This window comes from Ranitomeya variabilis, chromosome 3 (assembly GCF_051348905.1).
Source record: "Ranitomeya variabilis isolate aRanVar5 chromosome 3, aRanVar5.hap1, whole genome shotgun sequence".
Taxonomy (NCBI): domain Eukaryota; kingdom Metazoa; phylum Chordata; class Amphibia; order Anura; family Dendrobatidae; genus Ranitomeya; species Ranitomeya variabilis.
Window position 1 is genome coordinate 254,303,278 of NC_135234.1, and position 23,493 is coordinate 254,326,770.

Here is a 23,493-nt window from a genome sequence, read left to right on the forward strand (position 1 = left end):
ATTATCCACCAACTGAAAATTGTCAGGTCTTTTATTGTTTTAATACTGATGATTTTGGCATACAACTCCTGATAACCCAAAAAACCTGTCTCAATAAATTAGCATATCAAGAAAAGGTTCTCTAAATGACCTATTACCCTAATCTTCTGAATCAACTAATTAACTCTAAACACATGCAAAAGATACCCGAGGCTTTTAAAAACTCCCTGCCTGGTTCATTACTCAAAACCCCCATCATGGGTAAGACTAGCGACCTGACAGATGTCAAGAAGGCCATCATTGACACCCTCAAGCAAGAGGGTAAGACCCAGAAAGAAATTTCTCAACAAATAGGCTGTTCCCAGAGTGCTGTATCAAGGCACCTCAATGGTAAGTCTGTTGGAAGGAAACAATGTGGCAGAAAACGCTGTACAACGAGAAGAGGTGACCGGACCCTGAGGAAGATTGTGGAGAAGGACCGATTCCAGACCTTGGGGAACCTGAGGAAGCAGTGGACTGAGTCTGGCGTGTGCAGGAAATGGGCTACAGGTGCCGCATTCCCCAGGTAAAGCCACTTTTGAACCATAAACAGCGGCAGAAGCGCCTGACCTGGGCTACAGAGAAGCAGCACTGGACTGTTGCTAAGTGGTCCCAAGTACTTTTTTCTGATGAAAGCAAATTTTGCATGTCATTCGGAAATCAAGGTGCCAGAGTCTGGAGGAAGACTGGGGAGAAGGAAATGCCAAAATGCCTGAAGTCCAGTGTCAAGTACCCACAGTCAGTGATGGTGTGGGGTGCCATGTCAGCTGCTGGTGTTGGTCCACTGTGTTTCATCAAGGGCAGGGTCAATGCAGCTAGCTATCAGGAGATTTTGGAGCACTTCATGCTTCCATCGGCTGAAATGCTTTATGGAGATGAAGATTTCATTTTTCAGCACGACCTGGCACCTGCTCACAGTGCCAAAACCACTGGTAAATGGTTTACTGACCATGGTATTACTGTGCTCAATTGGCCTGCCAACTCTCCTGACCTGAACCCCATAGAGAATCTGTGGGATATTGTGAAGAGAAAGTTGAGAGACGCAAGACCCAACACTCTGGATGAGCTTAAGGCCGCTATTGAAGCATCCTGGGCCTCCATAACATCTCAGCAGTGTCACAGGCTGATTGCCTCCATGCCACGCCGCATTGAAGCAGTCATTTCTGCCAAAGGATTCCCGACCAAGTATTGAGTGCATAACTGAACATTATTATTTGATGGTTTTTTTGTTTGGTATTAAAAAACACTTTTATTTGATTGGTCGGGTGAAATATGCTAATTTATTGAGACAGGTTTTTTGGGTTATCAGGAGTTGTATGCCAAAATCATCAGTATTAAAACAATAAAAGACCTGACAAATTTCAGTTGGTGGATAATGAATCTATAATATATGAAAGTTTAATTGTAATCATTACATTATGGTAAATAATGAAATTTAACACTATATGCTAATTTTTTTGAGAAGGACCTGTGTTGTGAATTTGGATTCTGGGCTCCCCCGGTGGCCGCTTGTGGAATTGGACTTGTCATCCTCTTTCCTGTTTCACCTGGTTCCATCAGTAGTGGGTGTCGCTATTTAAGCTCATTTCTCTGGTGGTTTCTTGCCGGTCAACAATGTTATCTGATGCCTCTCAGTGCTTGTTCCTGCTTCTAGACTACTACTAGATAAGTTGGACTTTTGTCCATGTTTTGTTTTGCCTATTTGTTCCAGTTCACAGCTGAAGTTTTGTTACTGTGTCTGGAAAGCTCTCGTTGATCAGGGTTTGCTACTCTGGCGTTATGAGTTAATGCCAGAGTTTAAGGTAATCTCTGGATGGTGTTTTGTTAGTGTTTTTCTGCTGACCATGAAAGTATACTATCTGTCTTCTGCTATCTAGTAAGCGGACCTCAAATTTGCTAAGACTATTTTCCTGCTGCGTTTGTAGTTTCATCTGAACTCACCGTCATTATATGTGGGGGGCTACTGTCTTCTTTGGAATATTTCTCTAGAGGTGAGCCAGGTCTTATATTTCCCTCTGCTAGCTATTTAGGTCTTAGGCCAGAGCTGGGCATCTAGCGATAAATAGGAAATGCTACCTGGCTATTTCTAGTTGCGCGGCAGGCTTAGTTCATGGTCAGTATAGTTCCATCTTCCGAGAGCTTGTCCCTCTATAGGCTTGCTATGATCTCTGCCTGCAGAGATCATGACAGTTTGACCGGCCAATAAAGTGTTAAAGACCCAGGTTGAGAAAGGAGAGTTATAAGAAGTCTGCTGGAATTTTTTTTTTTTTTTTTTTTTTTTTCCTCCAGTCTGCCTTGCTGCAGTCTTTTTTCTCTCTCTCCTCCTAATCTCTGTATGGCTCTGTGTGCACCTGACAATAATGGATCTCCAGAGTGTAACTGCGGGTTTGAATAATCTCATCACGAAAGTACAAAATTTACAAGATTTTGTGGTACATGCTCCGGTATCTGAGCCGAGAATTCCTTTGCCGGAGTTCTTCACAGGGAATAGAGCTAGCTTCCAGAATTTCCGAAATAATTGTAAGCTTTATTTGTCCCTGAAGTCTCGTTCAGCTGGAGACCCTGCTCAGCAGGTTAGGATTGTGATTTCCTTGCTCAGGGGTGACCCTCAAGATTGGGCCTTCTCATTGCCAGCAGGGGATCCTGCGTTACGCGATGTGGATGCGTTTTTTCTGGCCTTGGGCTTGCTTTATGAGGAACCTCATTTGGAACTTCAGGCAGAAAAAACTTTGATGGCACTATCTCAGGGGCAAGACGAAGCTGAAGTTTTCTGCCAAAAATTCCGTAAATGGTCTGTGCTTACTCAGTGGAATGAGTGCGCCTTGGCGGCAACTTTCAGAGAAGGTCTCTCTGATGCCGTTAAGGATGTTATGGTGGGGTTCCCTGTGCCTGCAGGTCTGAATGAGTCCATGACAATGGCTATTCAGATTGATAGGCGTCTGCGGGAGCGCAAACCGGTGCACCATCTGGCGGTGTCTATGGAAAAGACGCCAGAAAGTATACAGTGTGATAGAATTCTGTCCAGGAGCGAGCGACAGAATTTTAGACGGAAGAATGGATTGTGTTTCTATTGTGGGGATTCTACTCATGTTATATCAGCATGCTCTAGGCGTACAAAGAAGCTTGATAAGTCTGTTTCCATTGGCACCATTCAGTCTAAGTTTATTTTGTCTGTAACCCTGATTTGCTCTTTGTCATCCATTGCCACGGACGCCTATGTTGACTCTGGCGCCGCTCTGAGTCTTATGGATTGGTCCTTTGCCAATCGTTGTGGTTTTGATTTAGAGCCTTTGGAGACTCTTATTCCTCTGAAGGGGATTGACTCCACCCCATTGGCTAATAATAAACCACAATACTGGACACAAGTAACCATGCGTATCAATCCGGATCACCAGGAGATTATTCGTTTCCTGGTGCTGTATAATTTACATGACGATTTGGTACTGGGATTGCCATGGTTGCAGTCTCACAACCCAGTCTTGGACTGGAGAGCAATGTCTGTGTTGAGCTGGGGATGTAAGGGTATTCATGGGGACTTACCTTTGGTTTCTATTTCGTCGTCCATTCCCTCTGAAGTCCCTGAGTTCCTCTCTGATTATCAAGATGTCTTTGACGAACCCAAGCTTGGGTCGTTACCTCCGCACCGTGAGTGCGATTGTGCCATAGATTTGATACCGGGTTGTAAATATCCCAAGGGTCGTTTGTTTAATCTGTCTGTGCCGGAACATGCTGCTATGCGGGAATATATAAAGGAGTCTTTGGAAAAGGGACATATTCGTCCATCTTCTTCTCCCTTGGGAGCTGGGTTTTTCTTTGTCTCAAAAAAAGACGGCTCTTTGAGACCATGTATTGATTATCGGCTTCTGAATAAGATCACTGTTAAGTATCAATACCCATTGCCATTGCTTACTGATTTGTTTGCTCGTATAGAGGGTGCTAAGTGGTTCTCTAAAATTGATCTTCGTGGGGCGTATAATTTGGTGCGGATCAGGCAGGGGGATGAGTGGAAGACCGCATTTAATACGCCCGAGGGCCACTTTGAGTATTTGGTCATGCCTTTTGGTCTTTCTAATGCCCCTTCAGTTTTCCAGTCTTTTATGCATGATATTTTCCGCGATTTTCTGGATAAATTTATGATAATATATCTGGATGATATTCTGATTTTTTCTGATGACTGGGACTCTCATGTCCAGCAGGTCAGGAGAGTTTTTCAGGTTCTGCGGTCTAATTCTTTATGTGTGAAGGGGTCTAAGTGCGTTTTTGGGGTCCAGAAAATTTCCTTTTTGGGGTATATTTTTTCTCCCTCTTCCATTGAGATGGATCCCGTCAAGGTGCAAGCTATTTGTGACTGGACTCAGCCCTCCTCTCTTAAGGGTCTTCAGAGATTTTTGGGCTTTGCCAACTTTTACCGCCGATTTATTGCTGGTTTTTCGGATGTCGTTAAACCACTGACTGATTTGACCAGACAAGGCGCTGATGTTGCTAATTGGTCCCCTCATGCTGTAGAGGCCTTTCAGGAGCTTAAGCGCCGTTTTGCCTCTGCCCCTGTGTTGCGTCAGCCTGATGTGAATCTGCCTTTTCAGGTTGAGGTTGACGCTTCGGAGATCGGAGCTGGGGCAGTGTTGTCGCAGAAAGGTTCCGACTGCTCCGTCATTAGGCCTTGTGCCTTCTTTTCTCGCAAATTTTCGCCCGCAGAGCGGAATTATGATGTTGGGAATCGGGAGCTTTTGGCCATGAAGTGGGCGTTTGAGGAGTGGCGCCATTGGCTCGAGGGGGCTAGGCATCAGGTGGTGGTATTGACTGACCACAAAAATTTGATTTATCTTGAGACTGCCAGACGCCTGAATCCTAGACAGGCGCGCTGGTCTTTATTTTTTTCTCGCTTTAATTTTGTGGTGTCATACCTACCGGGTTCTAAGAATGTTAAGGCTGATGCCCTTTCTAGGAGTTTTGACCCGGACTCTCCTGGTAATTCTGAACCCACAGGTATCCTTAGGGAGGGAGTAATTTTGTCGGCCGTTTCTCCTGATCTGCGGCGGTCCTTGCAAGAGTTTCAGGCGGATAGACCGGATCGTTGTCCGCCTGATAGACTGTTTGTTCCGGATGATTGGACCAGCAGAGTCATCTCTGAGGTACATTCTTCTGCATTGGCAGGTCATCCCGGAATTTTTGGTACCAGGGATTTGGTGGCAAGATCCTTCTGGTGGCCTTCCCTGTCACGAGATGTGCGAGTCTTTGTGCAGTCATGTGACGTTTGTGCTCGGGCCAAGTCTTGTAGTTCTCGGGCTAGCGGACTGCTGTTGCCCTTGCCTATTCCTAAGAGGCCTTGGACACACATCTCGATGGATTTTATTTCAGATCTGCCTGTTTCCCAGAAGATGTCTGTCATCTGGGTGGTCTGTGACCGTTTCTCTAAAATGGTCCATTTGGTTCCTCTGCCCAAGTTGCCTTCTTCTTCTGAGTTGGTTCCTCTGTTTTTTCAGAATGTTGTCCGATTGCACGGTATTCCTGAGAATATTGTTTCTGACAGAGGTACCCAATTTGTGTCTAGATTTTGGCGGGCATTCTGTGCTAGGATGGGCATAGATTTGTCTTTTTCATCTGCTTTTCACCCTCAGACTAATGGCCAGACCGAGCGGACTAATCAGACCCTGGAGACATATCTGAGGTGTTTTGTCTCTGCTGACCAGGATGATTGGGTTGCTTTTTTGCCATTGGCAGAGTTCGCCCTCAATAATCGGGCCAGCTCTTCCACCTTGGTGTCCCCGTTTTTCTGTAATTCGGGGTTTCACCCTCGATTTTCCTCCGGTCAGGTGGAATCCTCGGATTGTCCTGGAGTGGATGCGGTGGTGGAGAGATTGCATCACATCTGGGGGCAGGTTATGGACAATTTGAAGTTGTCCCAGGAGAAGACTCAGCGTTTTGCCAACCGTCATCGTCGTGTTGGTTCTCGGCTTTGTGTTGGAGATTTGGTGTGGTTGTCTTCTCGTTTTGTCCCTATGAGGGTCTCTTCTCCTAAGTTTAAACCTCGGTTCATCGGCCCTTATAGAATATTGGAGATTCTTAATCCTGTTTCTTTCCGTTTGGATCTCCCTGCGTCCTTTTCCATTCATAACGTTTTTCATCGGTCGTTATTGCGCAGGTATGAGGTACCTGTGGTACCTTCAGTTGAGCCTCCTGCTCCGGTGTTGGTTGAGGGTGAGTTGGAGTACGTTGTGGAGAAAATTTTGGACTCTCGTGTTTCCAGACGGAGACTCCAGTATCTGGTCAACTGGAAGGGTTACGGCCAGGAGGATAATTCTTGGGTCAATGCATCTGATGTTCATGCTTCTGATCTTGTTCGTGCCTTCCATAGGGCTCATCCTGGTCGCCCTGGTGGATCTGGTGAGGGTTCGGTGCCCCCTCCTTGAGGGGGGGGTACTGTTGTGAATTTGGATTCTGGGCTCCCCCGGTGGCCGCTTGTGGAATTGGACTTGTCATCCTCTTTCCTGTTTCACCTGGTTCCATCAGTAGTGGGTGTCGCTATTTAAGCTCATTTCTCTGGTGGTTTCTTGCCGGTCAACAATGTTATCTGATGCCTCTCAGTGCTTGTTCCTGCTTCTAGACTACTACTAGATAAGTTGGACTTTTGTCCATGTTTTGTTTTGCCTATTTGTTCCAGTTCACAGCTGAAGTTTTGTTACTGTGTCTGGAAAGCTCTCGTTGATCAGGGTTTGCTACTCTGGCGTTATGAGTTAATGCCAGAGTTTAAGGTAATCTCTGGATGGTGTTTTGTTAGTGTTTTTCTGCTGACCATGAAAGTATACTATCTGTCTTCTGCTATCTAGTAAGCGGACCTCAAATTTGCTAAGACTATTTTCCTGCTGCGTTTGTAGTTTCATCTGAACTCACCGTCATTATATGTGGGGGGCTACTGTCTTCTTTGGAATATTTCTCTAGAGGTGAGCCAGGTCTTATATTTCCCTCTGCTAGCTATTTAGGTCTTAGGCCAGAGCTGGGCATCTAGCGATAAATAGGAAATGCTACCTGGCTATTTCTAGTTGCGCGGCAGGCTTAGTTCATGGTCAGTATAGTTCCATCTTCCGAGAGCTTGTCCCTCTATAGGCTTGCTATGATCTCTGCCTGCAGAGATCATGACAGACCTGTATATACTAGCTGAAGAGCCCGGCGTTGCCTGGGCATAGTAAATATCTGTGGTTAGTTATAGCACCTCACTTCTCTTATTTTCCCATCACGCCTCTCATTTTCCCCCTCACATCTTTCATTTTCCCGCTCACATCTCTCATTTTCTCCCTCACACCTCTCATTTTCCCCCTCCTCTCATTCCCCCCTCACTCCTCTCATTCCTCCCCTAACCCTTGTCATTTCGACCTCACATCTGTCATTTTTCAATCACTCCACTATTTTCCCTCACTCTCATTTTCACCTCACACCTCTCATTTTCACCTCACACCTCTCATTTTTACCTCACATCTCTCATTTTCCCCTCAGTATATACATGTTTGTCATCTCCCTTATATATATAGTATACACCTGTATGTCATCTCCTGTATATAGTATATACCTGTATGTCATCTCTTCTGTAAATAGTATATACCTGTATGTCATCTCCTCCTATATATAGTATATACCTGTATGTCATCTCCTGTATATACTATATACCTGTATGTCATCTCCCCTGTATATAGTTTATACCTGCTGTATGTCATCTCCTCCTCTATATACCTATGTGTCATCTCCTCTTTTATATAGTATATACCTATATGTCATCTCCTCCTGTATATAGTATATACATGTGTTATCTCCTCCTGTATATAGTATATACCTGTATGTCATCTCCTCCTATGTATAGTATATACCTGTATGTCATCTCCTCCTGTATATAGTATATACCTGTAAGTCATCGCCTCCTGTATATAGTATATATCTGTGTGTCATCTGCTTCTGTATATAGTATATACCTGTGTGTCATCTCCCCTGTATATAGTATGTACCTGTATGTCATCTCCTCCTGTATTAGACCTCGTTCACGTTATTTGGTCAGTATTTTTACCTCCGTATTTGTAAGCTAAATTGGCAGCCTGATAAACTCCCAGCCAACAGGAAGCCCTCCCCCCTGGCAATATATATTAGCTCACACATACACATAATAGACAGGTCATGTGACTGACAGCTGCCGTATTTCCTATATGGTACATTTGTTGCTCTTGTAGTTTGTCTGCTTATTAATCAGATTTTTATTTTTGAAGGATAATACCAGCCTTGTGTGTGTTTTAGGGCGAGTTTCATGTGTCAAGTTGTGTGTGTTGAGTTGCGTGTGGCGACATGCATGTAGCGACTTTTGTGAGATGAGTTTTGTGTGGCGACATGCGTGTAGCAACTTTTTGTGTGTCGAGTTGCATGTGACAGGTGAGTGTAGCAAGTTGTGTGCAGCAAGTTTTGCGCATGGCGAGTTTTGCGCGTGGCGAGTTTTATGTGTGGTGCGTTTTGAGTATGTGCAAGTTTTGTGTGAGGCAACTTTTGCATGTGTTGCAACTTTTGTGCATGTGGCAATTTTTCCGCGTGTGCAAGTTTTGCGTGTGGCGAGTTTTCCATGAGGTGAGTTTTGCCCGTGTGGCAAGTTTTGCGTGAGCCTAGTTTTGCATGTGGTGAGTTTTGCATGTAGCGAATTTTGCGTGTGGCGAGTTTTGAGTGGTGACTTTTGTGTTTCGACTTTTATGTGGCGAGGTTGGTGTATGTGTGGTGAAATGTGTGCTGAGGGTGGTATATGTGTTCAAGCACGTGGTAGTGTGTGGCACATTTTGTGTGTGTGTTCATATCCCCGTGTGTGTCGAGTATCCCATGTTGGGGCTCCACCTTAGCAACTGTACGGTATATACTCTTTGGTGCCATCGCTCTCATTCTTTAAGTCCCCCTTGTTCACATCTGGCAGCTGTCAATTTGCCTCCAACACTTTTCCTTTCACTTTTTCCCCATCATGTAGATAGGGGCAAAATTGTTTGGTGAATTGGAAAGCGCGGGGTTAAAATTTCGCCTCACAACATAGCCTATGACGCTCTCGGGGTCCAGGCATGTGACTGTGTTGTAGCTGCGACAGTGCAGATGCCAATCCCGGACATACACACATACATCACACACACACACACACACACACACACTCTCACACACACACACACACACACACACACATTCATTCAGCTTTATATAATAGATATAAGAATCACAGACACTAAATAATGTTGGAATGGCCTCTAGTCTGCCCATAACACGTTGTACTAGTCACCTCATGTCAATCAAAGATCGACATGCTACGAACTACGAAAATGGAAAAACCCTAATGATTATTCCATTAATAAACTTTATTGCTGTGAGGAAAAGAACAGAATAATAAATATAACTGACCATATTGATTTACTTTGAAGTTTATGTGCAAGACAGATATTGTGAGATTATTTCGGAAAAATAAGGAAGAGAAAGATTATGGATGGCTTTGTAGATCAGTGTTAGTAGTTTAAACTGGATACCCTGGGAAATTGGGAGCCAGTGAAGGGATTTGCAAAAAAGGAAGCAGGAGAGTAGCGAGGAGAGAGATTAATTAGTAGGGCAGCAGAGTTAAGGATGGACTGGAAAGGTGTGAGAGTTTTAGAAGGTAGGCCACAGAGGAGTATGTTGCAGTAGTCGAGGCGGTAGATGACTAGGGCATGCAAAAGCATTTTGGTAGAGTGAGGGTTGAGGAATGGACAGATTCTGGAAATATTTTTGAGCTGGAGGCTACAGGAGGTTGTGAGAGCTTAGATGTGCAGTTTGTAGGACAGGGCAAAATCATGGGTTACTCCGAGGCAGCGGATTTCCAGGACAGGGGAAAGTGTGATGTAATTTATTGTGATAGGTCAGCTAGGGAATATATGCGAGATGGAGGCAAGATAATTAGTTCAGATTTGTCCACATTGAGCTTGAGGAAGCGAGAGGAGAAAAAGGAGGTAATGGCTGATACACACTCTGGCATGAGTGTCATCAGCATATAGATGGTACTGGAAGTCATAGGACTTTATGAGTTGCCCCAGGACAAGGGCGTAGATGGAGAAGAGAATGGGTCCTAGGACAGAGCCTTGAGGGACACCAACAGAGGGAGGACGAGATGAGGAGGTATTATGGAAGTAGGAAACGCTAAATGTGCGGTTGGTAAGGTATGAGGAGATCCAGGATAGGGCAAGGTCTTTGACGCAAAAGGAAGAGAGGATGTGTAGTAGGAAGCAATGGTCAACTATGTCGAAGGCAGAGGACAGGTCTAGAAGGAGGAGTATAGAGAATTGTCTGTTAGATTTGGCTGTAAGTCGATAGTAAATTTGATCAGGACAGTATCAGTGGAATAGAGGGGACAGAAGCCAGATTGTAGATTGTCAACAAGCGAGTTAGATGCAAAGTGAGAGGAAAGTTCAGCATGGACGTGCTGCTCAAGGAGTGTGGAAGCAAATAGCAATGATAAGGGACGATAGCTGGACATAGCGCTCGGGTTGAGGGATGGCTTTTTGAGCATAGGTGTGATTATGTCATGTTTAAAAGCAGAAGGGAAGGTACCAGAAGTTAGTGATAGGTTGAAGAGAGGGGTTAGGGATGGGATAAGTGTGGTGGTGAGGTTGGAGAGGAGGTGGGATGGGGTAAAGTGCACAAGTGATGAGGTGTGATTTGGAGAGGAGATGGGTAAGCTCTGCTTCAGTGATTTTGGAGAGGAAATTTATGGGGTTAGGGTTTAAGTGGGTGACATACACTGTGTTCCAAATTATTATGCACAAAGAGTTTATGAGTGGTAAGGTTAGAATTTTTTTGTTTGTCATTTAAACTCATTGATGGTGATGTGTGTCAGGGCTCTTTATATCACTGAAAGCAATTGCAGATACCTGTGCAAATTAGTTTGGCAGGTGTGTCCAAATAAAGGCAAGACTACTTAAGAAGGCTGTTCCACATTATTAAGCAGCCTACATTTTTTGCCAAAATGGGAACGAAAAAGGATGTGTCGGCTGCCGAGAAGCAACAAATTGTGGAGTATTTAGGTCAAGGCATGACTACAATCAACATTGCCAAGACACTTCATCATGATCATCGCACAATCAAGAAATATGTAGCTGATTCCCAGCACACACGTGTGCGTGCTGATAAGGAAAAATTGAGGACTCTTTCCAACAGGCAATTGCGTAAGGTTAAAAGAGCAGCTGCAAAAATGCCTGGTCATAGCAGCAGAAACGTTTTTGAAGCTGCTGGTGCCTCCAACGTCCCCAGAACAGCAAGATGCAGGGTCCTTCAGAGGTTTACAGCTCTGCGTAAGCCATCCTGTTGACCACCTCTATCCACTGCACACAAGCAGAAACGGATCCAGTGGGCCAAACGATACATGAAGACTGACTTCCAAACTGTTTTGTTCACCGATGAGTGCCGTGCAACGCTCGATGGTCCAGATGGATGGAGTGGAGGATGGCTGGATGATGGACACCCCATGAAAACACGGCTAAGGCACCAACAAGGAGGAGGTGGAGTAATGTTTTGGGCTGGAATCATGCGGAGAGAGATTGTCGGCCCCTTTATGATCCCTGAAGGGGTAAAGATGAACTCTATAATCTATGTGGAGTTTCTAAAACAATACTTCCTGCCATGGTTCAAGAGGAAGAACCGTGCTTTCCGCAGCAAGATCATTTTCATGCATGATAATGCACCGTCTCAGGCTGCAAAAAACACATCTGCATCTCTGGCTGCTATGGGCATAAAAGAGGACAAACTTATGGTGTGGCCACCATCTTCCCCTGACCTCAACCCCATTGAGAACCTCTGGAGCATCATCAAAACGAGTGTCTATGATGGCGGGAGGCAGTTCATATCTAAGCAACAGCTCTGGGAGGGTATTCTGTCCACATGCAAAACAACTGAAGCAGAAACCATCCAAAAACTGACAAATTCAATGAACGAGAGAGTTCAGAAGCTTCTTTCGAACAAGGGGTCCTATGTGCAAATGTAACATCACCTAGAATAAAGTTTTCACTTGAAAACTGTTTGATTTCATTTTGTTATAAGCTGATAATGCTTATAACTTCACAATTGACCATTTTTTTGTTCAAAATAAAAAATAAAGGTTGAAAACTCTGCTGTGCATAATAATTTGGAACATGTATTTTGAGTGTTTATTTTTTTTAAAAAAGATACTGTTTTCATAGGCAGTTTGTTCCAAAACATGGCAATTAAACTAGAATAGTAGATGACTGGAAAATAACAATGACTGCAATTCAGATAGGTAATTTAGAGAAAATATGAGGAAATATTATTTGCATAATAATTTGGAACACAGTGTAGTTGTAAATACTGTTCACAATATGTTGTGCCCTAAAGTCCAGCAAATGCTCTTGATTTCCACATATAATGTAAATTAGGATGCACAAATTTGTTAATGCTGAGTCAAAACTGCTTTATTATGGAGCTACATAAAAAAAAGCATGAATTTATCAATGAACAGGTCAGATGCATTTCAGTGACGCGTCCAATTTACAATGGATGGTGCTCCTTGGAACACTTGTTTCACAATCATCGAATGGTCTAAATAGGTGTTTAATAGTGTTGAGCATTCCGATACCGCAAGTATCGGGTATCGGCCGATACTTGCGGGTATCGGAATTCCGATACCGAGATCCGATACTTTTGTGGTATCGGGTATCGGTATCGAGACAACATTAATGTGTAAAATTAAGAATTAAAATAAAAAATATTGCTATACTCACCTCTCCGACGCAGCCTGGACCTCACCGAGGGAACCGGCAGCGTTCTTTGCTTAAAATGCGCGCTTTTACTTCCTTCCGTGACGTCACGGCTTGTGATTGGTCGCGTGCCGCCCATGTGGCCACGACGCGACCAATCACAGCAAGCCGTGACGTAATTTTCAGGTCCTCAATGCCTAATTCTAGGCATTCAGGAATTTAAAATTACGTTCCGGCTTGTGATTGGTCGCGTCGCGGTCACATGGGCAACGCGACCAATCACAAGCCTTGACGTCACGGGAGGCAGGAGACGCGCGCATTTTTAAAATTACGTCACGGCTTGTGATTGGTTGCGTGCCGCCCATGTGACCGCGACGCGACCAATCACAGCAAGCCGTGACGTAATTTCAGGTCCTCAATGCAGAAATAGGCATCAGGACCTGAAATTACATCACGATAGTCTCCTTCAGACCCTGGGAACCATCTGGAATACCGTCCGATACTTGAGTCCCATTGACTTGTATTGGTATCGGGTATCGGTATCGGATTAGATCCGACTTTCAAGTATCGGACGGTATTGCTCAACACTAGTGTTTAATTATCAGAAGAATGAGCAAAACACAATAGTTCAGATGGAAATGAGCAACTTTGTATGATATTTTATCAGAGAACTCTTCATCTTTCTACTCCTGGACTGATCTTTCACTCTCAATTTATGGGTAAAATCTGTATTGAGATAGGAGACTTATTATTTATTATTTTATTATGCTTTTGCAGCGCCCCAGAGTCCTGGTCGTTGCAGTACTGTGGCTCCGCCACTATGGGGAGCTATGGTACGTTTGATGGCACTGAAGGAGTTCATCTGATCAGGTATCACAGACACCAATACATTTCACAGTCGGGCCTCCGGGGGGAGCTAAGGGTTCTATTCACTAGGCCACTCCCCACCATAGTGGGTAAACTGGGGGTCAGGCAGGAAGTTGGATCAGAAAGCTGACTGGGTTGGAACCAGGCAACACCTTGTGGCAGAGGGTGTTGTGGGGGAAGATACAGTAGGGTCTCTGTCAGGGGTGGGATCCTGACAGAGGCTTGGCAACTTGAACGAACGTAACGGGACCGTGCCTGCTCAGGATAGCGGCGGTGCCCAAGGAAGGATTAGAAGCGAGATAGATTATGCTGAGTGAGAAACGAGATCAAAGCAAGAGGAGAAATACCAGTAGGAGTCGTGCTGTAAGACCGAGGCAACATCCTACTGAGGCGCACTACCGGTGGCCGGAACGCCGAGGGAGTATTACAATATTCAGCTTCAAGCGATACTCTAAACAGCGGCAGGACAGTCAGTCTAAGGCAGGCTGTCTCACTTAAATCACCTATGCAGTCTTGGGGGGCAACTTGTGGAGAGGGGCGACTCTAGGGTCCCGGAAGAGCTCCGAGCCTACCCGTCAAACGGGTGCCGTCCCAACCGTAACATCAGGGAGGGATGGAGGATTAGCAGAACATCATCTAATCGAGTTGTGAGGGAACTTAAGAAACAGACACAACAGTTGTGGGGACTTTCCGTAAGCACAGCAGGGAAGGACCGCAACACATAGCGCTAGAAGGAAGGCACAGATTTCCACCTGCTAAGAGAACTCTGGAGGTGCCATTGGACTGGCCGGACTTGCACAGCCTGGTTATCCAGATTCTGGACTGGGAACCCAGAGATCTTTAGTAAAGAGGTAAAGAGACTGCAACCTGGTGTCCTCGTTATTTACTGCACCGCACCACTACAACCTCACCACCATCAACCGTCATACTTATTTACTGTACGCCCCTCGGCAGGGTCACGGACCGGGCCTAGCCACCGTGACAACCCCAGAGCAGAGACTCAGAGGCCCGGTACTGGGTACCCCTCGGCCCTGCGGCAGTGGGGGCGCTACAACTTGGCGTCACGAACACGATCTACTTAAGCCTGAAGAATCAGGTCATGTGTGCCTTGGAACTGTGATTTACTGTGCTTGGACTGTACTTTATTGCAAAGACTGTGGATTGTCACATGCCGCCAAAAGTTCGCGCCAAAACCGCCGCGATTACAGCGCTGAGGAGAGCGCAGGAGAAGAAGAAGGGCGTGGAAGTGGGCGTGAACAAGCTGAAGGGCGCGAAAGACAATGGCCGCCCAGTCTAAATATCTCGGCCCCTTGAGGACGTGTCCGTCAGCAGCCGAGATCCGCCTCCTGATCCTCAATGGTGGGCAGAGACAGAGAAAACGAAACCGCCCACGAAGGAGAGCACGGGAAAAGGACCAGGAAGAAGAATTCAGAGACATGGAGGACGCCATGGCGAGCCACCCAGAGCCGGAGCGTGGGGTCGGAGCCGAGGACTCCCCCAGCTACCCAGAGAGGCACCGCAGCCAGACCTCCACAGCTGACGCTGACCTCCAGCAGATCGGAGCGGACGGGCTGATCCGCCAACCCCTCCAGACGCAGCTGAGCACTGAGGCCGGGTGGAAGAAGACCATCATCGGGAGCCTCGCCAGACGTCTGTCGGTAGCCTCGTCTGCCGGAAAGCGAGATTCTGCAAACGGAGATGACAACGCCGCAGCGCAAGGCCCCACAACCAGCGTTCCAGTCCCCAGCGGAGGCGGAGCAGACCGGCACCGGAGGGACCACGTCTGAAGCAGGTATGAAGGACGACCCTGCCCTGACGACCGACACCACTCCAGTGACTGCTAGTGCCACAGCTGCTGACTCCGTTCCAGTGACTGATCTTGCAGCAGCCGCTACCTGTGCTGCAGCAAATGCCCATACTCAAGCTGCGCGGACCTCCATCGCTGCGCATGATTTAACTGTACATGAAAGACGGATTAATGGCGTTTGTCCAGCACTGGGTATAACCCTGGACCTCACTTTGCCCAGGCCAAGAAGGGTTAAGTGCCAGGTGCAGCCCTGGAAGCCGTCGAACTAAACCTCGGAAACCTGAAACTGTACATAGTTAACTGTTTGTTTCCCTGCTTTTTGCTACTTTAAACCCGACCTGGGTTATTCTTAAAGGGATCCCTTTGTTTACCCGGGATCCCTTCTTCTGCTTTTTGTTTTGTTTCCTGTTTATTCATCACTGAAAGAACTGCTGGATCATGAACAATGCATGATACAAACTCTTTGTAAATAGTTGCACCTTCTTAAAGGTGCTCCTTAATGGTTTTACTTAAAGAAGGACTCTTTGTGAAGATACCACACTGGAACCTTTGTTGAGTACGGACTGGTAGCTTGAGAAGACGTGCTACCTCATAGAGACTTGGTCCCCTCTTAAACGGGGCGTTCATGTGTTGCACTTAGAGAATAGTATTGCTTTAAGACTGAGAGATAGCAATAATGTTTCGATAAAGAGAACGTGATGATAATGTTTATGTGAGAAAGTTATATGTATCCAACTAGTTAATTGTAAATAAATGCTGATGATGTTCCCTGAAAGAAAGTGAAAGCTAGAAGAAGGTTAAATGTTGTATAGAAAATGTTTGATAATGTTGATAGATAACGAGGATAGAAGGTGAACCCTGAGTCCTCCTTGGAGTCACGTAGAGATGGCTCGGTGCTCTTAAACTGAAAGTAATGTTATGTTCTATACAGTGTATAGTAGTTGAAAAGACAGAAGGCTCGGGCTGAAAGGAGCGGTCCTGTAAGAAAGGAGAGGCAGTAGGTCTGGTGCCGTTAGGACAGGCGGTCCTGCAGATTTAAAGAAGGAGAATGTAAAAGTTAAATTGCCTTATAATGTGATTATAAGAAGGTCTTTAGCGGATTCAGAGTGTTCCATCCTTAAAGGCAATGTTAAATTATTGTTCAACAAATTTGTACTAGTAGAATACCCGGTTGGGTAAGAAAAGTTATTCATAGCATGTTGCTATGATATTTAACCATGTTGGTAACGTTCAAGTGTCCTCACCTCCCATAAAGGGAAGCTCTGTTTAAATATACTTACTGTTATTGCACTCAACAAAACTGTATGTCTTTTTGCTAACTTGTATTGTTGTTTTCTTCTCAGTCCCGGAGTACTGTGTTTAACCAGGGGGGAGTGCAGCGCCCCAGAGTCCTGGTCGTTGCAGTACTGTGGCTCCGCCACTATGGGGAGCTATGGTACGTTTGATGGCACTGAAGGAGTTCATCTGATCAGGTATCACAGACACCAATACATTTCACAGTCGGGCCTCCGGGGGGAGCTAAGGGTTCTATTCACTAGGCCACTCCCCACCATAGTGGGTAAACTGGGGGTCAGGCAGGAAGTTGGATCAGAAAGCTGACTGGGTTGGAACTAGGCAACACCTTGTGGCAGAGGGTGTTGTGGGGGAAGATACAGTAGGGTCTCTGTCAGGGGTGGGATCCTGACAGAGGCTTGGCAACTTGAACGAACGTAACGGGACCGTGCCTGCTCAGGATAGCGGCGGTGCCCAAGGAAGGATTAGAAGCGAGATAGATTGTGCTGAGTGAGAAACGAGATCAAAGCAAGAGGAGAAATACCAGTAGGAGTCGTGCTGTAAGACCGAGGCAACATCCTACTGAGGCGCACTACCGGTGGCCGGAACGCCGAGGGAGTATTACAATATTCAGCTTCAAGCGATACTCTAAACAGCGGCAGGACAGTCAGTCTAAGGCGGGCTGTCTCACTTAAATCACCTATGCAGTCTTGGGGGGCAACTTGTGGAGAGGGGTGACTCTAGGGTCCCGGAAGAGCTCCGAGCCTACCCGTCAAACGGGTGCCGTCCCAACCGTAACATCAGGGAGGGACGGAGGATTGGCAGAACATCATCTAATCGAGTTGTGAGGGAACTTAAGAAACAGACACTACAGTTGTGGGGACTTTCCGTAAGCACAGCAGGGAAGGACCGCAACACATAGCGCTAGAAGGAAGGCACAGATTTCCACCTGCTAAGAGAACTCTGGAGGTGCCATTGGACCGGCCGGACTTGCACAGCCTGGTTATCCAGATTCTGGACTCGGAGCCCAGAGATCTTCAGTAAAGAGGTAAAGAGACTGCAACCTGGTGTCCTCGTTATTTACTGCACCGCACCACTACAACCTCACCACCATCAACCGTCATACTTATTTACTGTACGCACCTCGGCAGGGTCACGAACCGGGCCTAGCCACCGTCACAACCCCAGAGCAGAGACTCAGAGGCCCGGTACTGGGTACCCCTCGGCCCTGCGGCAGTGGGGGCGCTACACTTTGCTTATATAGCACCATCATAGGCCGCAGCACTTTACAGACATTATTATCACTGTCCCCATTGTGGCTCACAATCTACATTCTCTATCAATATGCCTTTGGAATGTGGGAGGAAGAAACAGGAGCACTCGAAGGAAATCCACGCCAACACAGGGAGAACATATAAACTCTTTGCAGATGTTGTCCTTGGTGGGACTTGAACCCAGGATCCCCCGTGCTGCAAGGCTCCAGTGCTAACCACTGTGCCACCATGCTGGCCTATGACAGTTAGTGCTGAAAAAAATTCTATTGGAATGGGAGGGGAGAGCAGGAGGCAGACACAGACATTTTACTGCAAGTTGTCCTGAAACCAGTTACATTTCTCCACAAACTGTCACCTAGTATCTCAGTTAGTGTACACTCACACTAATGTAAAATTGGGCCAGTGCAATGTGAGAAAAAAGAGATTGCACTCGGACCAATGTTATTCTATGAGGCAATGCAGATCTGCGTATTGTTTCTCAGCATTATGTGATTTCACTCCAAAATCAGATGGGTATGAGAAAAAAATGGAAGTCATACAGACCATAGTATATGGACCAGACCACCAGTATATGGACCATCAGTATGGCATTCGATTTTTACGGATACATTACAATTCTGTAGCATACTGTAGGAGACTGTAAATGTTCCTGTAAAAGATTAATAGCTGCTGACTGAGTAAAGAAACGGATTGTATACAGATGACAAGTGAAAAAAATCGCCTTCTCTCTTGGATCAGAATGGGACCCTAATGGAAGAAATATTTATTCATTGAAGACAGATTTTTCCCATGAATTGAGAATTTTGAGAATGAAAGGTCAGTCCTGGAGGATAAAGAAAAATATTTCTTTAATAAGATACAATAAAAAAAAGTTTATTATTTTCATGTGTGCTATTAAATTGCCTGTTTTATGCAAAACAATGTTTCTCACTGTAAAGAACCATTATCAGTTGCTGCACTACTATCAGACAAGTTGAAGTCATGAAGTCTTATTTTTTTTCCTACAGCAAGTTCCTAATGCACATAGAGATTGGGTCTGTGCTTTGGGTTTTATAACTGGGCGGCCCATGATGCTCAGTGGATGCCGAGGAGGTATTCTCAAAGTATGGAATATGGAAAACTTCACATCTATTGGAGAAGTTAAAGGTCATGACAGCCCTATTAATGCAATGTGTAACAATTCCCGTCATATATATACAGCATCCAGGTAAGAAGGAAAATATTTAAAGCTGTTGTACATGAACAGCTCCGTCCTAAATACTGTATTTCCCAGTGTAAAATAAACCAAACGGATGCTGACCTGCTGTGATGCCGGTGCCGGGACAGTGTTATGCCGTGTGAGTGCTGCTGTCAATCAGCGGCCACAAATGGTCTGCTTTGCTCGAATGTCAGAGGGAATGGGGAGTTGTAGCACTCAAGCGTTATAATAATGTCACACAAGCATCAGGAGATCCAGTGCCAATATTTTGCCTCAACTGTGCTAGTATAAATACTGAAAACATGGAGTATATGGTCCAAAATATAATTCAAAAGATATTATTATACATCCAAAAATCCATGCACATACTGTATATGTATTTAAAAAACAAGTATCAATTACAAAGTCCATTAGAGCAGAGAACAAGTAGAAAAAACGAGAGGGCCATGTAAATGCCTGACCTGTTCACTTTTTATATTGCAGCCATACAAATAAACAACCAAAAAGAACTCTTTCTCATAGTTAACCGTATGTGATGGCACGCTGACAGCCCCAATGCATGTTTTCCCCAGAGGAAGCCAACGCGAAACGTGCGTTGGGGTTGTCAGTGTGCCATCACATATAGTTAACTATACGATTTCTTTTTGGTTGTTTGTTTGTATGGCTGCATTATAATAAGGGAACTGGTCAGGCATTTACATGGACCTCTCAGCTGATTGGGTGGGCATTATGAAAGCAGCCAAGTCAAACATTCCCTTAAACTTTCAGAAAGAATGTGACATTCAGTTATGGGTACCTATCATAATCTTCTCAGCCAATATGACCAAACTTCCACCAAGATATTTCTTCCCTGTTTATGATCCATCCCTGCCTATTGTATTTGTATACATTTCTTTCATTTGATCTACTCCCATTTCTGCACTGATTTTTCTTCTCTCCGAGTTATAATGACAATACCCCTTTTAATTTTCAGTGACTGCCGGGTCAAGCTTTGGGTTTATGTTCCTGGTCTTACTCCATGTCTTCCACGGCGTGTTTTAGCAATCAAGGGTCGAGCAACCAGCCTTCCATAGTTTGTCCTCTATCTTTTACTTCCTCGTCCCTCTTCCAACTGTCTTTCTGATTTCCAGTATCCCTCCCGCCTTTCATCTAATGTTTGAACTGCTCCCTGGAGTGTATCGATGGATGAGTTTTCTTATTATGTATACAATAAACTTGTCATCTATTATGAGAAGAAAATAAGAGGACTTTCATGACCTCCAACATTGCAGAACCTCTCAGTGAAGATGCAGAGGTGGCTATTCCAGGATCTGGTGACATAAAGGACCTAAGAAATGTAGTCCTGGTCAAAACTGAGAACTAAGAGCATAGTGCTGAATGCTGTTTTTATCATATTGTTTTTACTAAGATATTAAGAACTTTATCACTGGTATTACATTTTGTAGCGTCTCACACTGTCTTTGTAGTACAATAATGCTTACATAGATCATTTTCATTATATTTGCCTGTGAAATGTTATGTGACGTAAGCTAATAAAACATTAAAAAAATGATGTTAAAAAAAACGGAAAAAAGAGAACTCTGAACCAACTCTCGTTTTAAAATAAGAACTTTCCGAATGTCAAGTTTCTTGAACCGTACTGTCATAAAAGTTTTTCTTGTTGGCAAATTTCTGTATTATAACTTTACCTTTCTATTTGCCAGTATGTTCTTCATGTTTTTCGTAAGTCACCGTGAAAGATCGCTCCTATCCTCATGTCAGGCATCAAAATATGTCTTAGCTATTTTCTAGGGGCAAGTTTCTACCTCGGGCTAGATTCACACGTGGCAGATTTAGTTGGAGAAATTTCAGTGACTGTTCTATTCAACTAATTGAAAGGTGCAGAAAAGTATGTTCTTGCTGCCTTAACAACCCTTTTCGGATAGATGGAGATTTCTGCTACAAAATCTTCTGCCTGTAAACCCGCTGATTACTACTAATGGCCTACTTATGGATCAAGCACATTTAGTCTCTAAACTACTTTTCTAGTTTAGATTGTACCAGCAAAGTCAATTGAACCTGCTTTGTACAGTTTGAAATACTTTTATTTAAAGCACAATTTCTATTTAATGTGTATGTGAATATTCCTTAAAGACTATAAAGATAAGTAATCATTAAAAGTACATGGCTTTGTGATTTCTTTATTTCTTTTATAAGTAATCTACAGTAGCATAGCAAAATCTTTGTAATAACCTTACAGGGGTTGTGCGGTCTAGAATGACAAATCTGAAGTCACTCTGTGTGACTGCAGACTTGTGAGTCCTCGCATTGCATGCACTGTGTGCTTCGAGGACTCGCTAGCAAAGGCGGTCAAGTATCCAATATGCATACTCCCAGCCATCTAGTGGACGCGGTCCAGCTCAATCCACAAAGCGCACAGTGCATGCGGAAGTTTCACTAGTCTGCAGTCACATAGAGTGACTGCAGACTTGTCATTCTAGACTGGGCAACTCCTTTAAAAGCAATAGCAACCACTGCAAGACTAAAAGAAGCAGATGGGTACAATGTGGTTTTCCACATGCTAAGACATACAAATTATGTATTCACATTTCTGTTAAAGGAAATCTGTCAGCAGAGTTTTTGCTATTTATCCTGAGAATAGCATTATGACAGAAGAGACCCTGGTTTCAGCGATGTGTCACTTACTACGCTGCTTATTGTAGTATCAATAAAATAAGTGTTTTATCAGTAGGAGATTGTACATAGAGGACTAGTTGTCTCGTGCTATGTAGTCCTCTTTCTTTGTGTAACCCTGCCCCCAGCACCGATTGGCAACTTTCTGTCAATATATAGTGTACACAGAGAGCTGCCAATCAGAAGTGTGGGCGGGGTTATACAGTGGTCACAATACAGAGAGCACAGTGATTTTATCAAAATTACTCCCAGTAAGTGACACATAGCTGGATTCAGGGTTTATGCAGCTACATTATGCTGCTATCCAATTACATAGCAAAAACCTGGTGACAGATTTCCTTTAACACTGGTGTCAAAACCTCTATTTCTAATAAATCCACTTTAAATATTTTTTTATGGATTAAAACTGTTCTTTCGTTCAAGGATTACTTTCATTTGTAAAATGTTTCAGTATGTTACAGGTGCTGCAAAGTGTTGCTGATCGGTGAAAGTCCTAGAAAAGTCATCAAGCATTTCACAATACAAACTGCATACATTATAAAAATAGATCTCTCATATAAGAATGCTGTATTTACTATAAAAAGCTGTAGATGTGGGCTCACAGGCCGAGCCCACATCTTTCCCCCTAAAAAGCCACAGGTGGAGCTCCTCTCCACCCACAGCTGCCAACCAGTTAAAGCCTGATGTCAATTAACACTCGCCAGCGGGAAGTACTTCACTAATCCCGCACATCGGCAACCCTGTCACATGTTCTCGGGTCGCCGATGAATTGTCATGACAGCCGAGTGTCTGCAGAAGTCCCCCTCTGCCTGCCATTAAGAAACTCTTTTCATAGGAGATCGTGATTTCTGCTGAAGCCCTGCTATGTATAGCACAAGCGGTCAGATGATCTCAGCTTCAAGTCTCCTAAAAATTCTAAAAATTAAAAAAACACAAAATATTAAATCATTTCCCCTTTGCTCCATTAAAAATAAATCAGTTACAAAAAAATTTGGTATCGCTGCATTAAGAAATATCCGATCTATCAAAATATTAAATAAATTAATCCAATCGGTAACTGCCTAATGAGAAAAAAAATCGAAGCTCAATAATTGCATTTTTTGGGCTCTGCAACATTGCTATAAAATGCAATAATGGACGATCAAAGCACTCTATCCACCCCCAAATGGTATCAATAAAAATGTCCTCTCAGAACGCAAAAAATAATCCCTCACCCAGCCCCAGATCCTGGAAAATGAAAACATTACGGGTCTCGGAAAATAGCGATAAATACTTTTCTTCTGTACAAAATTCTGAATTTTTTTCCACCACCTAAATAAAAAAACTTTTTGACATGTGCGTACTATTACTGACCTGGGGAATCATATTGCCAGGTCACTATTAACACATAGTGACCATGGTAAACAAAAAGCCCCCAAACCAGTTGTGGAATTACACTTTGTTTGCAATTTCAAGGCAGTTTACATTTTTTTCCCATTTTCAAGTACACTATATAGTAAAATCAATGGTGTCATTTAAAAGTACAACTTGGCATGCAAATAAAAAGCCCTCGTATGGCAATATGGCTAGAAAAGTAAAAAAAGTTATGGCTCTAGGAAGAAGGGGAGGAAAAAAGCAGAAAATCGCCTGGTAATGAAGGTGTTAAAA

The 23,493-nt window shown here is 44.3% G+C and overlaps 1 protein-coding gene across 2 annotated transcripts in view; it reads left to right on the forward strand.

The window, feature by feature from the left end:
* KIF21B (kinesin family member 21B) overlaps positions 1-21,347 on the forward strand; it is a 637,471-nt gene extending 616,124 nt beyond the window's left edge. For both annotated transcript variants that reach the window (XM_077295392.1, XM_077295391.1), the window contains exons 34-35: positions 18,983-19,182; positions 20,147-21,347. In XM_077295392.1, coding sequence (XP_077151507.1) covers positions 18,983-19,182; positions 20,147-20,246 — 300 coding nt within the window. In that variant the 3' untranslated portion in view covers positions 20,247-21,347. The remainder of the gene's footprint in view (positions 1-18,982; positions 19,183-20,146) is intronic.
* The last annotated feature ends 2,146 nt before the right edge of the window (positions 21,348-23,493 follow it).